Raw genomic sequence first — 17,385 nt, 5'->3', positions numbered from 1 at the left:
ACTTGAGTCTGTAAATTGGGTTTGTTCTTGAGTATTTATGGATGAATAAACAAATGAATGAATGAATAAATGTTTCTATTTCACAGGTTTTGGACTGTAACTGCAAAAAAACACAGGATTACTGTAGCCCACACGCCTGAATACTAAACAGGGTCGATGTTGCAACTTTCTATTGATAAAAACTGCGACATTGTAAAACAAACTTGTTTAAAGACACGGGAGATAATAGACACACAGAGTAACCATGCCCATAAGAAACATTTTACAGAGGGGTTAGCATTTATATGATTTCAAAGGTTACAATGCCTGTTGTCACGTTTTTTGGTTTTGTCTTTTTATGGGAAAGGGAAAAAGCTATACTGTACATTAACTATTTTTATTTTTGTAATTTTAATGTAATCCTTGAAAAGTGACAAATAACGGTCGATCATTGGGGCGGCAGTAGCTCAGGATCTAGAGCGATCGTTTTAGGATTAAGGGATCCCAGTTCGAATCCCGGCTTGTCCTTGTTACTCGTCGAAGTGTCCTTGGGTAAGACACTGAACCCCCAATAAGCAGGTTAGCGCCTTACATGGCTGCACAGATCACGGCTGCTATTGGGAAATGTGAAGCACAATGTAAAGCGCTTTGGGAAGTCATTGACTTGAAAAGCGCTATAGAAATGCAGATCATTTCATTTCATTTCATCATTGTGAGCCTCGGGTATTTTTGTGAACCTTAGTATTATCATTGAGTGATTAAGTTTTAAAGACTGTGTAAAATTTCAAAGAATAGGTAAGATGTACTTCAATTGGCTCAGTGTGAACTTATGTTGGAAGTGTGCAGGATTATTGGGATGAATTCCCCTTTACAGAACTTTTTACACTGTAAAAGAGAAAATCGTTTGTACAGGAAAACGCTGGCAGCAGCAGTTACCAGATTATTACTGTAAAAAAATACAGCAGCACATAGATAATTTTACTGGCAAAGTATGTGACTGATTTCCAGTGAATAAAACAACATCTGAATTACGTTAAACTAAGTCTACGAAAAAAAAAATGATGTTGTCTTATAGCTGTAATGATTACTCATTACACTCACCTGTGCCCGCTCATTTGGCGCCAGCTGCTGCTGGTTACCTGATTGGTTCCCCATCCTACTTAAGCTCAGTCCTTTCACCCGCCTGTTGTCAGTCCATCAGCGAACCTCTGTTTTCAGAAGGCAAGCATTTTTGACTCTGACTCCCGTCGGTCCCGTTTTGTCACCCGTTTTCCACTCGTTCGTTTGTCTCCTGGTACTACCCATTTTTTGACCTCGACCACGTTCTGATCTCCCGTCCCGGCTAACGACCTGTTTTTCTGTCTAACTACGCTACTATCTCGCGCTCCAGAAGATCCACTTCCGCATTCGGAACACGCTCAAATCCCGTGAGCGGCTTGCTTCCCGGGTCCAGCAAGCACCGGATCGCTGGCGCTGTCTTTCCTCTATATTTCAATAAACTTGTGAGTAACGTTACGCATCTGGGTCCTACTTCTGTTCTGGTCGTGACAATAGCAGTGTTCTCATTTCCTGTATTTTCTACATGTAATAATTTATTTGTGCATCTATAGATGATCAAATGAACAGGGAAATATCAAACAAAAACAAATTTAAACTGATCCAACGACAGTAACCATTGCATTTAATATGGAGTTGTTACGTACATTACAGATATAATCTATTCAGAATATGCTATTTTATTGTTATAGTAATCAGGTTTTTATGTACATTTCCTGGTCATTTTTACAGTGTATGTGATAGATGTTTGTTTTTGTGTATCCGGGTATGGCATGGTTTTCTATTCTATTGTATTATCAGTGTCATTTTTACACTACATACTGGGTGGTTGATATAGATGAGTGATTTGTTGGTTATCTATTTCAATAACTCGTCAGTGTGTTTATTTGTGTATCAATCAAAGTAACTCAATAAACTACATGTATTATTATTATTATCAATCATCATCATTAAATGTAATGAAATAAACGAATTTGAGCACTGAATTGAAGTAAAACTATTTCAGCCTACACTGCTGACATTTAAAGCTGAAACAAAATCAAAATCTTAGGGAAACATATTTACAGCTTAATGATGTATGAATGCAATTTATATTTAAATTTCAAATGTAATTTACAAAAACGTCGAGTTTTTTTCAGAAGTTCATGCAAAAGAAAAATGATACAAATAATGCTCGTGATAAAAATGCAAATGAAAATAAAAATAATTTAACCATTTATAAAAACCACACCAATTTTAAGCACCACACTCAAATTCTGGATTTCAAAATGACACATTTCAAGTTGTCTGATTTTACATGTCAAGTCAAGCCATGTTTATTTGTATAGCTCTTAATCACTAGGACTCTCAAAGGGCTGTACAGACCACAGATAATTGCAAACCACATAGTATTATTACACCATCCACTGATCTTAAACCTACATAAGGGAAAAAAATCAAAAACCTCAACATGAGGAAAATGAAGTAACCTTGAGTAGAATAGAATAGAATAGAATAGAATAGAATAGAATATACCTTTATTGTCATTGTTACAAAATGGGTTGAACATATCGTGACAATGAAATTGGACGTGGCACTCCAGTTCACATTTAACAGTGAGGATAAAAGAAAACAAAGAAGATAAAGGAACAAAGAAGATAAAGGTTATAATTTACACAAGGGGTTTTTAAGGGTTATTGTTCTATCTTCGTTATTCATTATCCATTATCCGTTATCGGTCAGTTCATAATACGCTACAAAGCCTAGGAGCCGGGACTCTTACTCTCAGCCAAAAGGCCAAGCTAAGGTCCTAGCCCTAAAGCCTTGCTGCGATCATTGCGAATGCACCGTTCCCGGAGGTACTGCAATACCGGGCCGATGCGTGGAGTGGACAGAGCAAGCTCTTATTCCATCTCCGGATTACAAAAATCAAAGATCATGGCAAAGGCCAAGCTAAGGACTGACATAGCATCAAAGCCACAGTCCAAAAACAACAAGGCTGCTTTACAGAGCAAGCTCTTAATATAGCAGGGTATGAGCATAATTTGCACAAGAAATGTGGGCATGTAGGTTGTTACATACAGTTTTGGGATCGTATTAGTGCAAAGTAGGGACAGAGTAGGGACATTAGTGAGGGTACGGACCGCACATGAGGTTATCCCCCTTCTAGGATGACCAGGCTGCAATGGATGTTGCAATAACAAATAATACGCAGATATTGTCAACAGAAATATAGGTCATTCATAAGTTATGGAATAAAGGTGTGTTTCAAGCCTGGATCTAAAAAGTTCCACTGAGGTTGTAGATCGAATCTCAGGGGGAAGGCCATCCCACAGCACAGGGCCCGAATGGAGAACGCTCATGAACCTGCGGTTCTCCTCCTGTAGTAGACCCAGAATTTTCAGAGCGAAGGCTCCGGACCGGAACATAGGGGCAAATCATATTTGAAAGATATGAGGCGGCAAGTCCATACATGATTTTGTATAATAAAATCCCATCTTAAGCTAACAGGGAGCCAATGCAGGTTAGCTAAAATCGGGGCAATGTGATCAAACTTCTTCCCATGGGCTCACCACCTGTAGGAGGGGCCAAAGGGGTCGGGTGCGCAGAGAGCTGGGTAGCAGCCAAGGGAGGGGTCCTTGGCGCGACGATCCCCGGCTACAGAAACTGGCTTTTGGGACATGGAACGTTACCTCTCTGGCAGGGAAGGAGCCCGAGTTGGTGCGTGAGGTTGAGAAATTCCGACTAGATATAGTCGGACTCACCTCTACGCACGGCTTGGGCTCTGGTACCAGTCCTCTCGAGAGGGGTTGGACTCTCTTCCACTCTGGAGTTGCCCGTGGTGAGAGGCGCAGAGCCGGTGTGGGCATATTAATTGCTCCACGGCTCGGCGCCTGTACGTTGGGGTTCACCCCGGTAGACGAGAGGGTAGCCTCCCTCCGCCTTCGGGTGGGGGGACGGGTCCTGACTGTTGTTTGTGCTTATGCACCAAATAGCAGTTCGGAGTACCCAACCTTCTTGGGGTCCTTAGAGGGTGTGCTTGAGAGCGCGCCCCCTGGGGACTCCCTCGTACTGCTGGGAGACTTCAACGCTCACGTGGGCAATGACAGTGAGACCTGGAAGGGCGTGATTGGGAAGAACGGCCCCCCTGACCTGAACCCGAGTGGTGTTTCGTTATTGGACTTCTGTGCTCGTCATGGTCTGTCCATAATGAACACCATTTTCAGACATAAGGGTGTCCATATGTGCACTTGGCACCAGGACACCCTAGGCCGTAGTTCGATGATCGACTTTGTCATCGTTTCGTCGGACCTGCGGCCGCATGTTCTGGACACTCGGGTGAAGAGAGGGGCGGAGCTGTCAACTGATCACCACCTGGTGGTGAGTTGGCTTCGATGGTGGGGGAAGATGCCGGCCCGACCCGGCAGACCCAAGCGTGTTGTGAGGGTCTGTTGGGAACGGCTGGCAGAATCTCCTGTCAGAAGAAGTTTCAATTCACACCTCCGGCAGAACTTCGCCCATGTCCCGAGGGAGGCGGGGGACATTGAGTCCGAGTGGACCATGTTCCGCGCCTCCATTGTCGAGGCGGCTGATCGGAGCTGTGGCCGCAAGGTAGTCGGTGCCTGCCGCGGTGGCAACCCTCAGACCCGTTGGTGGTCACCGGCGGTGAGGGATGCCGTCAAGCTGAAGAAGGAGTCTTATCGGGCCTTCCTGGCCTGTGGGACTCTGGAAGCAGCTGGCAGGTATCGGCTGGCCAAGCGGAATGCGGCTTTGGCGGTTGCCGAGGCAAAAACTCGGGCATGGGAGGAGTTTGGCGAGGCCATGGAAGCCGACTTCCGAACGGCTTCGAGGAAATTCTGGTCCACCATCCGACGTCTTAGGGTGAGGAAGCGGTGTGCCATCGACACTGTGTATAGTGCCGATGGGGCGCTGCTGACCTCGACCCGGGACGTTGTGAATCGGTGGGCGGAGTACTTCGAAGACCTCCTCAATTCCACCGGCACGTCTTCCTCTGGGGAAGCAGAGCCTGAGGACTCTGGGTTGGGCTCTCGTATCACTGGGGTTGAAGTCACCGAGGTTGTCAAAAAACTCCTCGGTGGCAGGGCCCCGGGGGTCGATGAGATCCGCCCAGACTTCATTAAGGCTCTGGATGTTGTGGGCGTGTCATGGTTGACGCGCCTCTGCAACATCGCGTGGACATCGGGGACAGTGCCTCTGGACTGGCAGACTGGGGTGGTGGTTCCCGTCTTTAAGAAGGGGGACCGGAGAGTGTGTTCCAACTACAGGGGAATCACACTTCTCAGCCTCCCTGGTAAGGTCTATTCAGGGGTACTGGAGAGGAGGGTCCGCCAGGAAGTCGAATCTCGGATTCAGGAGGAACAGTGTGGTTTTCGTCCTGGCCGTGGAACACTGGACCAGCTCTATACACTCTTCAGGGTCTTTGAGGGTGCATGGGAATTTGCCTGTCCGGTCTACATGTGTTTTGTGGACTTGGAGAAGGCATTCGACCGTGTTCCTCGGGAGGCCCTGTGGGGGGTGCTTCGGGAGTATGGGGTACCGCACAGTCTTATCCGGGCTGTGCGGTCCCTGTATGCCCGGTGCCAGAGTCTGGTCCGCATTGCCGGCAATAAGTCGGATTCGTTCCCGGTGAGGGTTGGGCTCCGCCAGGGCTGCCCTTTGTCACCGATTCTGTTCATAACTTTTATGGACAGAATTTCTAGGCGCAGCCTTGGCGGGGATGGAGTCCGGTTTGGGGGCCTCAGCATTGCGTCACTGCTTTTTGCAGATGACGTGGTGCTGTTGGCTTCCTCAGCCCGTGATCTTCAGCTCTCGCTGGAGCGATTCGCAACCGAGTGTGAAGCGGCCGGGATGGGGATCAGCACCTCCAAGTCCGAGGCCATGGTTCTCAGTCGGAAAAGGGTGGTATGCTCCCTCCGTGTCGGGGAGGAGGTCTTGCCCCAAGTGGAGGAGTTCAAGTATCTTGGGGTCTTGTTCACGAGTGAGGGTAGGATGGAACGGGAGATCGACAGACGGGTCGGTGCAGCGTCTGCCGTCATTCGGACCCTGTACCGGTCTGTCGTGGTGAAGAGGGAGCTGAGCCGAAAGGCAAAGCTCTCGATCTACCAGTCCATCTACGTTCCTACCCTCACCTATGGTCATGAACTTTGGGTCATGACCGAAAGAACTCGATCCCGGATACAAGCGGCCGAAATGAGTTTCCTCCGCAGGGTGGCTGGGTTCTCCCTTAGAGATAGGGTGAGAAGCTCAGTCATCCGGGAGGGACTCGGAGTAGAGCCACTGCTCCTCCGCGTTGAGAGGAGCCAGTTGAGGTGGCTCGGGCATCTAATAAGGATGCCTCCTGGACGCCTCCCTCGGGAGGTGTTCCAGGCATGTCCCACCGGCAGGAGGCCCCGGGGGCGGCCCAGGACACGTTGGAGAGACTATGTCTCTCGGCTGGCTTGGGAACGCCTCGGGGTCCCGTCGGATGAGCTGGAGGAAGTGGCTGGGGATAGGGACGTCTGGGCTTCCCTTTTAACGCTGCTGCCCCCGCGACCCGACCTCGGATAAGCGGAAGACAATGGATGGATGGATGGATGGATGGTGATCAAACTTTCTTGTCTTAGTTGAAAGCATACAACATTTATTTAATGACATTTGCCAGAACCTTGACAATTGTTGTGGACCGACATATTTTATGTGGTCTGCGAGACAATGCTGAAAGAAGCACAAGAGAAAAACTAGCTGCATTGCATCAAACAATGTCCACTGGATGTCGCCAAAGCTAGGCACCACTTGCAAACACCCACAATAGCTATATTTGCTGATTACCATTAATTAACCAGAGAACACTGAGGAAGCTCATCCAGATGTTAATTGACCTAAAATAAAAAGACACAGATGCAATGTTTAATGCGATATGGCAAAATACTAAACTTAAAAAAATAGCACCTGGGTGTCTTTGCACATGTTTAAATAAGCTTTAGCTACTTTCTATAATACATATGATGAAATCCAATTAAGTCCCCATATTTTCATGAAAAATAAAAACGACTTTTAAATCATTAAATGAATTATTGTATTGAGTGTTTGCATGCTATTATTGTCACTTTCCAGTTGGCATGAGTTTCCCTGAAATTAATTAAATTAAATGAACTGTAGTGGAAATGAATTCAACTGTTTTTTTTCCAACGGTAGATCGACAGACGGGTCGGTGCAGCGTCTGCCGTCATTTGGACCCTGTCCGTCGTGGTGAAGAGGGAGCTGAGCCCAAAGGCAAAGCTCTAGATCTACCGGTCGCTCTACGTTCCTACCCTCACCTATTGTCATGAACTTTGGGTCATGACCGAAAGTTCATGGCATCCGGATACAAGTGGCCGAAATGAGTTTCCTCCGCAGGGTGGCTGGGTTCTCCCTTAGAGATAAGGTGAGAAGCTCAGTTATCCAGGAGGGACTCGGTGTAGAGCCACTGCTCCACCGCGTTGAGAGGAGCCAGTTGAGGTGGCTCGGGCATCTAATAAGGATGCCGCCTCGGGAGGTGTTCCGGGCATGTCCCACCGGCAGGAGGCCCCGGGGGCGACCCAGGACCACGTTGGAGGGACTATGTCTCTCGGCTGGCTTGGGAACGCCTTGGGGTCCCTTCGGATGAGCTGGAGGAGGTGGCTGGGGATAGGGACGTCTGGGCTTCCCTTTTAACGCTGCTTCCCCCGCGACCCGACCTCGGATAAGCGGAAGACAATGGATGGATGGATGGATGGATGGATGTTTTTTTTTCCCAAATGCATTGTTTATAAACGCCACTTGAGTTTAAATGTTAGTGAAGGAATAAATATTGAGGGGAGAAAAACCCTCAATACTCGTTTTATAATCAAATCTTATATCCATCCATCCATTATCTGCACAGCTTATCCTCAGTAGGGATGCAGGGGTGCTGGAGCCCATCCCAGTTATCTTCAGGCAGTGGGCAAGGGACACCCTGAACTGGTTGCCAGTCGGTCGCAGGGCACACAGGGACAGACAATTCGCTCGCTCATTCATACCAAGGGACAATTTGGACCGGCCAATTAACCTGACATGAATGTTTTTGGAATGTGAGAGGAAACCCGAGTGCCCGAGGGAAACCCACGCAAGTACGGGGAGAACATGCAAACTCCACACAGGAGGTTCGATCTTATGACACCAGAACTGTGCCGTATACGTGCTAACCACTGCCCTGCCGTGCTGCCCAATCTCATATCTGAAACATTATTTAGTTGTGAGCTTTCGAAAAGACCGCCAGTCCTCCAATTAAGGCCCACTTTTTATGCCAGTCATTTACTAGACTGGGCCCGTGACAATGTTTTTTTTACATTGCGGCCCCGGAGCTAGAATGTGTTTGACATCCCTGTTTACAAGTTTAGTATTTGGCCATATTGTTCATCAAACAACCACCAGGCGTCACTGTGACATTTGATGCACCGAAATAAACGGAACCGGAAATACCTCGACAAGGAGGACATCATGGAGGAAAAAAAAAGAAAAACGTCAATCTCAGTTTCACTTGATTACAACAGGTGACACGTGTTGTATTTTAACTATTCAGATGTGCGTTTTTAATCAGCAAGTCGATTTGTACGTATGGATGAGTGTCAGATATATGTTAGAAACCACTTTGAAATTAACGGAAAATAGAAACTCCGTTGGAAACTGCCGGACGAAGCTTACCAGTTACGAGTTGTTGATATTTGAAGTCTAATTCAGGTACTACATCTGCTTTGCTGGAGGCAATTTTGCCCACACTTTCCTTTTTTTTGTCTTCTGTCATTTTGAGCTGTTTTCATCAGTTTCTTGACCCGAGTGCGCCGTGTGACTACGTTCAAGTGTTTTCCGTAATGCAGTGGTTAGCACATTTGCCCGACACGCGTAAGGTCACCGGTTCGAGTCCCCCAATTGATTGTTTAAAGTCCACTTATCAAGTGATAATAAACGTGACCTTTGGATCACCAATGTTAACATCCATCCATTATATACACCGCTTATCCTCAGTGGGGTCGCGGGGGTGCTGGAGCCCATCCCAGCTATCTTCGGGCAGTTGGCAGGGCTCATTCACACCTGGTGACAATTTGGACTGGACAATTAACCTGACACGCATGTTTTTGGAATGTGGGAGGAAACCGAGTGCTTGGGGGGGAAACCCACACAAGCACTGGGAGAACATTCAAACTCCACACAGGTAGGCATGTAGCTGGATTTGAAACAATAACATGACATACACACAGTCTAAAAGCTTGCGCCACAGCCTGATCCACACTGTTAGTCTCTAAAGAGGGATAAAAATGAAGGATTTGAAAGAAATGGTAAAGTACTATACTTCTTATGACAAACATTAAACGTACGTTTTTGAAAATCATCCTTTAAATTCTTCACTTGGAGCAAAAGCGGACTGCAAATTTTATGGGCGCATTGAAAGGGCATATGCTTACATTTTTTCGCTAATAAATTAATACCTCTTGTAACTTGATTCTTATGGTACAAGTTTACTTAAACTCGGAATAGAATTGAATCGTCTTCATTGTCATTGATATAAACATTGTGAAAAATTGTATGCACAACGAGAATAGACATGGCACTCCAGGGTGAACCTGTCAAAAAGACGATAAATAGGCAAAAATGTTTTCAACGTATTCCTACCAATCACACAATTATCACCTCTGACCTGGTAGTTACCTGGAGGCGGGGTCCTTTTTGACCCAGGCGACGACCGAGCGGAGTTGTTGTTGTCCATCATGTAATGTGTCTTGTACAAGTACATGGACAAGTACAGCCTGGCGGTGCCCATCCATCTGCAGTTTTTTTTTAGGGAGGTAACAATGTTATTATAACTTAGTAGGATAATACATTTTCTAAAAAGTAATTCATTTTGCGCATAATTTTTACATTATTGTTGGTAATATACTAATCAGCTTTCTTATTTTCCTGCTTTTTCTTCCTGTCTATTTTAATATCTTTTTTCTTTGCTTTCCTTCATTTTCCAAGCTTTTCACATCTTTTCTCTGCTTTTTTTTCCTTAGTATTTTTTTCCCTTTGTTTCATTTCTCCTGCCTTTTTCTTTTTAATTTTTTCCTATTTTTGCCTGATTTTTTTCCTTTTAGTTTTTTGTCTTGTGTCTTTTCTTAGCTTTTTTCTCATTTTTTTGTATTTTTCTTCTTTTTTTTCTTAAGTGTCCCTTTTTGGTCATTTTTCTTCTTTTATTTATTTTTTCATTGTTGTCTTTTTTCTTTATTTTTCTACTTTTAAGTAATGTTGTGCCTCTTGTTGCATCATTATTGGTTATGAGAGGATTAAAGCGACAAAAACAATCTGAAGAGCTGTGCAGTGAACCAATAGTCGGTTCTTGAAAAAGAGAGGGAATTCCCAGCACTACAACCAAAGGATGTGTTGCCATTGTGCAGCACATGCAGGCACTGCACTGCAACTTTAGTTTTTGGCACATGTGCGATTCTATTGTAACCTAGACACTGAGGGTTAACATCTCAATGCTGGGAGGGTCTGCTCACTCCGTGGGGACTGACGCACACACTGCTGTAAGGGGCAAGACATTCCATGCTACTGTCTACTGGCATACACAATATGTACGAGATCGCATATGGGCTGCCCAGTCTGCTCTTATTATTACATCCACTTTTCTCTGGAGAGGCAGAGCGTGTCCGTGGGTGGGCACTTTGTTTTAAATGTATTGCCTAAAATTGTTTTATTTGTAATACTTAAATAAATTTTGGTATAGCAATTTCACCTTCGCAAAAAATAGCGCCTTCCAAAGTCGTTGCTATGTACCCCCATCATCAGTGAACTAACATGATTGTTATGGTCTAGCAAAGTTGCTTCAATTAACTTATTTATTTTCTCATTCTTTGTGAATGATGTTGACAGGATGACTCACTGGGCTTCCGTCTTATCGCCTCCCCCTTCTCCATCAGCTGCCCCTCTGCCCTTCTCTTCTTCCCCTGCCCCTACGCAATGTCCCGAACTTGACCTTTCTGTCATGGCCAGTCCCGTGCACCCTAAACGACCAACAAACAAACAAAAGTCCCACAGTAAGAGAAACACTAAGGTGAGCTCAAGTCTCGTCACATTTATTTGTATAGCCCTTAATTACAGCGAGTCTCAGAGGGTTTCACAGGCCGCTATTACAGCATCCTCTGATCTGAAATCTACCTACCTAACCTCTAGAGCAGCGGTGTCAAACTCCGATGCACTGAGGGCCAAAACTCAAACCACACCTTTTTCACTGGCCAAACAGGATAAATATTTATTGCAAACACTAAAACTTGATTTAGAGGTGGCAGGTCAAATTTTGTATGTCAACAACAGAACCTTGAATTCACATCTTAAACTGAGCCAGTGCAGGTCATTTAAAATTGAGGTACTCTTAGTAAAAGCTTCACTGCAGCATTTTTACAAGCTGCAAACTTATGATTCTAAATATCAGGAGCCCGGAGAATAGCACATTTTCGTAATAGAGAAGAGAAATAACATAAAAAACAATCTGTCACAGGGTTCCCGCAGATCTTTGAAATATCTTAAAAGGGCTTGAATTTGTTGTTCTAAAAATAAGGCCTTAATTGGCATTAAAAATGTCTTAAATCCAATTTTGGAAAGTCTTAAAAATGTGAACACATAGACTAAGTCATATTTATCCATTTTAACGGTTAGTTTCCAAGCATGTGTTTGTATGATGCCACACTCAAAATTGGTCATGAATATAGCAGTGTTGTTTTTCAAAAAGTAACTGGACCAAAAAGTAATTTTTCATGCATCATGATAAAAATGTTTCATGAATGTACCAGAAAAGTTCTTTGAAATTAGCAGTTATCTGCCAGTTTTGAATGAGGATTCATGATGTAGCGTAAACATCATTTTTATTTATTGTTTTCCATGTCAAAAACTTTTGAGTGTTATGTTTTTCAGATTAAAAATATCAATTGGAGCAAAATGTGATTTAAACACATTTGAAATAAACATAATTTTTTTCATTGCCTCTAATTCATGGGTTTTGTTTCGTTTGTTCCAGTTGTGTTCGACTTGGTCTTAAATTTGATTTCGAAAGGCATTTAAAATATCTCAAAAAGTCTTAAATTTACTTCGCTTTAAACTGTAGGAACCCTGTGTGACTTGTACTGTAAAACTTGCTGTTCTCACAAGGTGCGTATTGAAGACCCGGTGATCGTGAAGGTAACAGCCGAGCCACAAATACCTCAAAATAGTACTGCAACGATTCCACAAGCAACAAGCAGCAGTCGAAGCAGGTGGAAAGATAATCAGCATGCGAACCAAAATTTAAATAGTGAGTCATTGTTTGAGAATGCCCTTGAGTGCAAACAATGGTACTCTTCCCTTATTTGTTGTTCCTCTGATAGCTGGAGCCCAAAACCAGAGGACAGAGCCTCCGACTACTATATTCCATGACCATCAAGACATCAATGAGGAGGCAGAACTCAACAGCACCTTAGCCCTCAAGGCAGAGCTTTTGGCATTGCAGGTTCCTTCCGCTGTCTGATCGATGAAAAAGAAGATATTCTTCATCTGTAAATGTACGGAATTGTATTTGTTGCCAGGAGCAAGAGTTTAATACCCAGAAAGCTGTTCAGGAGACACTACAGAAAGTGGAGCAAACCAAAAGACAAATAAACTGCAGAGCAACCCAAGGTAACCTTACTTATATATATGTATAAATGAGCTACAAAAAACTACAGTGTTACCTCTTTATATCGGGACCTATACACACGAGAATATCAATTCGCAAGTCTTTTTTTTTTTTAATAAAAATCGCCTCACGAAGGAAGATCCAGTTTATGAGCCGTCCCAGAGGCTATCACTAGAGACTGCTCATGACTGCTCACCGGCCATCAGCTCGGTTCAGTTTGCACACGCCTCCCCCATCAGGGACCAGATTTCGCGCCCTTGGCCATACATCTAGAGTACCTGTATGCTGCAGCAATCGCATCTTTTTTTTTTTTATAACTTTTTATTTCTAACACTGACAGAGGTTTGATTCCTCCATCATACAGCAACACAAACAAAAACGATAAACAATTGACATACTCATAAATGACAAAAGAAACAACAACAAAAATGTTAATAAAAATAAAAAATGAGGTGTTTAGACATCAAGTAAAAATTGTGTGATAAGCTTCCATCTTTCCTCGAATTGATCTAGTCTCAGTTGAAGTCTTGCAGTGATTTTTTTCCATAATGTACATTTTCTTTCATTTGTCTCCATTGTTTTATGCCAGGAGGTTGTGGTTTCAGCCAGGACACTGTGATCATTTTCTTTGCACCAGAAGCATAACCTTTAGTACATATTTATGTTGACCAGTCAATAATTCTGGCAAAAGTGCTTATACATAGGTCACTGGGTCCAACCGCAACTCCCAACCAATTATTAATTTTATTTCTGTCTGAATACTTCTCCAGAATTTTGATATTACAGGGCAATTCCAGAAAATATGCATAAAATCTCCGACCCTCCCACAGTTACGCCAACATAGATTGGAGGTATTTTTATATTTTGAAGTGATGGAGGGTGTATAGAAGAATTGCAATTTTACTTTCCATTCAAACTCCCTCCACGTCGGACTGCTGGTTATTTTGTGTCCCTCTTTCAAAGTTTTTTCCCATTTGTCGTCTTTTATCACTACATTAGCTTCTTGTTCCCATTTTTCCTTAACCACCATATCATCATTACTGAGATCCAATCGCATCTTTTTAAATGTATTTTAATAGCATCTGTTTGTGACTTTTTGTGACCTTAACCATGAGTTCTTAAAATATAACAGTAAGGTGTCTGAGAAAAAATGAGAATGATGACAATTGAAACAAAGTAAGAATAATGGAAAAACAATGAGTACAATCAGGAAGCAGCAATCAGAAAGCCATGGAAGAATTTATGCAGTGCTTCACTGCCATTATTTCCGTCGGAGGTTATATCCTGTAACAAAAAAAACAGCAAAGAGGAGGACGAACAAGAGAAGCTGGTGTCAATGAAGGAGATTAGAGAGATGTTGACTAAGTGGGAAGCTGCTTTTGTTGAAAAAAATATCCAGAAAAAGTGGCAACTGGTCGCACGACAACTCTCGGATGACATTTGCCTTGCATATTTCCGTAACAGTCTGTAAGAGAGGCAAGGACAAATCTTAGAAAGGACAAAAGAAATTGATGAATGAAAACGGAAAAAGGCACAAAAAAACGTTTTTTAATGCGCTGCAAAAAATGTTGTGTGGTCACGTTCTTTACAGTAACTTCAATTTTAAGTGCACAGTAAGCGTTTATGTATCATCAAATTATTATTTTTTGATTATTTCATGTCGGAAAATGTGTTCGTTACACAAGCACGATCCTAGAACAAATTAAACATGCGTCTATATGTTTCACGGTATTCTTAATCAGCGATAAAAGTTGTTGAATTCATTATTCGTAGGAGACTCTTAACGTGTTTTCTTTCCACAGCAATCAACATTTCCAGATCTCAAACCCTTTTTACTTCATTAGTCAGCATCGAGGTGCCTGAGAGTGAGATGATAAGCCAAGCCGTTAAGGACAGACTGGTTTTGGCCCCGCCACCAAGAAGTTCTGTGGAAGATAGCCCTTCCCCGCTCATCTTTTTGACCCCTGACTTATTTAGACAGAAGCCCCTCCCCAGGGAAGAGGAAGAAGAGGAGGAGCTCGTCTATAGAAAGCTCATCCCGCAGCCTCGCCCCGCTTCCTCAACATTTGACCTTTACAGAAGAAGACAGCGTTGGGAAGCCAGCCCATAATTAATTGTTAATTTTTTCTTTACTTTTTCTTTATTTTTTTGCATGTGATGATAATACAAGTTTTCATCTATTTACTCGGATGTCAAATGTTAAAGTCAGCTCAATGTGGGTTTGGCAATGCTTTTATTATTCCACAATGACGTCCTTTAGTATCATGGTGTTGCCAAAATGCATTTTTCTAAATAAAAGCCTAAATTGACACAATTTTCTTTTAAAAAGTGACAATGTGCGACTTGTGTGCCGAACGAAACAAAATGCTTATCGTACCATATACACAATGTCACCCGTCACAAAATGAAGAATGTCAAACAATGACGTGCCGTTTTAAATTTGTCCACTGGATGTCGCCACAGCCATTCGCTACCTGCCGTCAAATCATGTTTAATTCTGACGCCCTTAATCACAAAGAGCCCACTCCAGCAGTCTTCGGGCAGGGGGACACCGTGAACTTGGTGCCAGCCAGTTGCAGGGCACACAGAGACAGACAACTCTCGGTCATTCACACCTAGGGACAATTTGTACCGGCCAATTAACCTGACATGCATGTTTTTGGAAGATGGGAGGAAACCGGAGTGCCCGGAGGAAACCCATGCAAGTACGGGGAGAACATGCAAACGCCACACAGGAAGGTTCAAGCTCATGACCTCAGAACTGTGCCGCATACGCGCTAACCACTGCGCTGCCGTGCTGGAGTTTGACACCCTTGCCTATAATAAGTTAATGTTGCTTATGTATAAATCTCCCACCCAAAACATACCATGATGATGCGTTTTGACTCATAGTATATGAGCCATAATACATTTCGTAATCAGAGTTGCTGTTGGAACTCGGAAGTCACGGGGACCATGACCAAAATTCTGTAATATTGTGCCCATAATTCATCATCAGTTTAAGACGAAGCTTATCCGTGGAAAGTTCAACACTTGAACAGCAGAATAAGAGAGAGTACATGTATTCGTTAATCATTTTTTAACATTATATTTAATTTAGTCATCATCCTTCCGATCTCCTCTTTCTTCCACTAAGTCGCTTTTCTTCCACATCCTCTCACATTTAAGTGACCCAATAACTAGGGTTTGCGAGACCTTTCAATCTCCCGCCCCCCTTTCTTTGTCTTGCTTCTCTTAAGGAGTAGAGATAGAGAGGAGAGGAAAACAATATATTTCAAGCAATAATATTCCATCATCGACAGGAATGGGATTTGAACCGATGAGTGCAGAGCACAATGGATTAGCTGTCCATCATCTTAACCTCTCGGCCACCTCATCCTGTTTTAGCCTAATGGCAGATTTGAGAGGGAAATTAAATGTTTTTGAGATGAAGCGATTGAGGAGTATGTTAGGAGTGACAAGATTGGATAGATTGAGAAATGAAATTGTGAGAGACAGAATTGGAGTAGTAGTGGAACTGAGCAAGCGTGTGGATAAGAGAGTACTCGGTTGTTTTGAACACATGCAGAGGTTGGATGAGGAGCGAAAGTTGAAGAGAATCTACATAGCAGAAGTAAATGGATGGAGACCAAGAGGAAGGCCGTGATTGACGTAGATGGATGGTGTTATGAGTGCACTGCAGGAAAGAGGTCTAAATCTAGTGAAAGCTAGAGCTATTGTTGGTGATAGGAAAGAGTGGAGAGGTGTTATAAAAGGATAGTGGGACGTTTAGACGTGTTCTAACGGATGGGCAGGGCACCCGTATGATGCGGCAGGGGTAAACCAGTGAAAGCTGCCGGGCCCTACTGTTGAACAGAAGAGAGTGTTGTGTCACCTTGACCGAAGTGACATGGCCTCTTTTTCGTGTCCCGTTTTCATCTGGAGGGACGAAAGCATGACCAACTTGGGTGCTAAGGTGCTTGACTTGTTTGGGTGTTTGGGCATTTGGATTGGCCATCGTCCAAACATTTTTTGTGTGTGTTTTTTGCTACTTTTTCTCTTTTTTTTTTAATTTTCTTTGTCACCCCTCTCGAGGGATATGACTAGGGTAGATAAATATTTAATACACTGAAAATAATATACTTATGGGACTGATAAACGTCACATTTCTTACTGTATTCTCTGTATGATAAAAAAGCACATTTAAACATCACTGTTGACTACAAGTGATAGAAATAACAGATAGAAACTAAAACACCTGACTGTTAATCATCCAAAAAGATTAACGTAATCAACAGAAATCTGATAAGAACCCGAAACGTAAACACTAATTATTGAGTGGAGTGTAGTTGGTCGACAAAAAAATGGGTGAGGCTGTTATGAAAATGCAAGTGATTGACAAGATAAAGTAACAGTCAATGAGAAAACTAAAACCTACGCATCATTGGAATACCTAGAGCGGATTTTGTTGTTATTCGTGTTATTCTTCATTACTCAGAAAAATGCTTGTATGTTACCAGTTGGCCGGGCCACAATCATCAAATGACAGCTCACTAACAATGACAAGGAGATAAAGAGGTATTCAAGAGGTCAATGGCGATGAGTCAGTCATCACTCAATTTAAGGTTGAGGTCATGGTTTGGGCTCGGTTGAACAACTTCCTGAAAGTGTTAACACGCGTGACTGAAAGTTAGGTCTAAAGGTCAAAGTAA

General features: G+C 43.3%; 2 protein-coding genes and 1 pseudogene across 3 annotated transcripts in view; 1 reads left to right on the top strand and 2 right to left on the bottom strand.

The window, feature by feature from the left end:
- lrrc24 (leucine rich repeat containing 24) overlaps positions 1-17,385 on the bottom strand; it is a 322,288-nt gene that overhangs the window by 211,407 nt on the left and 93,496 nt on the right. The gene's annotated exons all lie outside the window — the stretch shown is intronic.
- Positions 2,852-2,971, bottom strand: LOC148373332 (U2 spliceosomal RNA; annotated as a pseudogene).
- ppp1r35 (protein phosphatase 1, regulatory subunit 35) lies at positions 8,442-15,008 on the top strand. 2 transcript variants are annotated; one of them, XM_088353004.1, is made up of 6 exons: positions 8,442-8,564; positions 10,921-11,101; positions 12,193-12,334; positions 12,408-12,529; positions 12,606-12,696; positions 14,497-15,008. In XM_088353004.1, the coding sequence occupies exons 1-6, from the start codon at positions 8,464-8,466 to the stop codon at positions 14,802-14,804; spliced, it is 945 nt and encodes a 314-aa protein (XP_088209130.1). In that variant the 5' UTR covers positions 8,442-8,463; the 3' UTR covers positions 14,805-15,008. The 2 variants fall into 2 exon arrangements, with proteins under 2 accessions (XP_088209130.1, XP_088209139.1); XM_088353013.1 differs by having other exon boundaries at positions 8,505-8,751.

The sequence above is a fragment of the Urocampus carinirostris genome, chromosome 1 (assembly GCF_059441175.1).
Source record: "Urocampus carinirostris isolate Australia breed hairy pipefish chromosome 1, RoL_Ucar_1.0, whole genome shotgun sequence".
Classification (NCBI taxonomy): Eukaryota; Metazoa; Chordata; class Actinopteri; order Syngnathiformes; family Syngnathidae; genus Urocampus; species Urocampus carinirostris.
The sequence above is the reverse complement of the archived record's forward strand: the minus strand, read 5'-3'. Positions and strand labels throughout refer to the sequence as shown.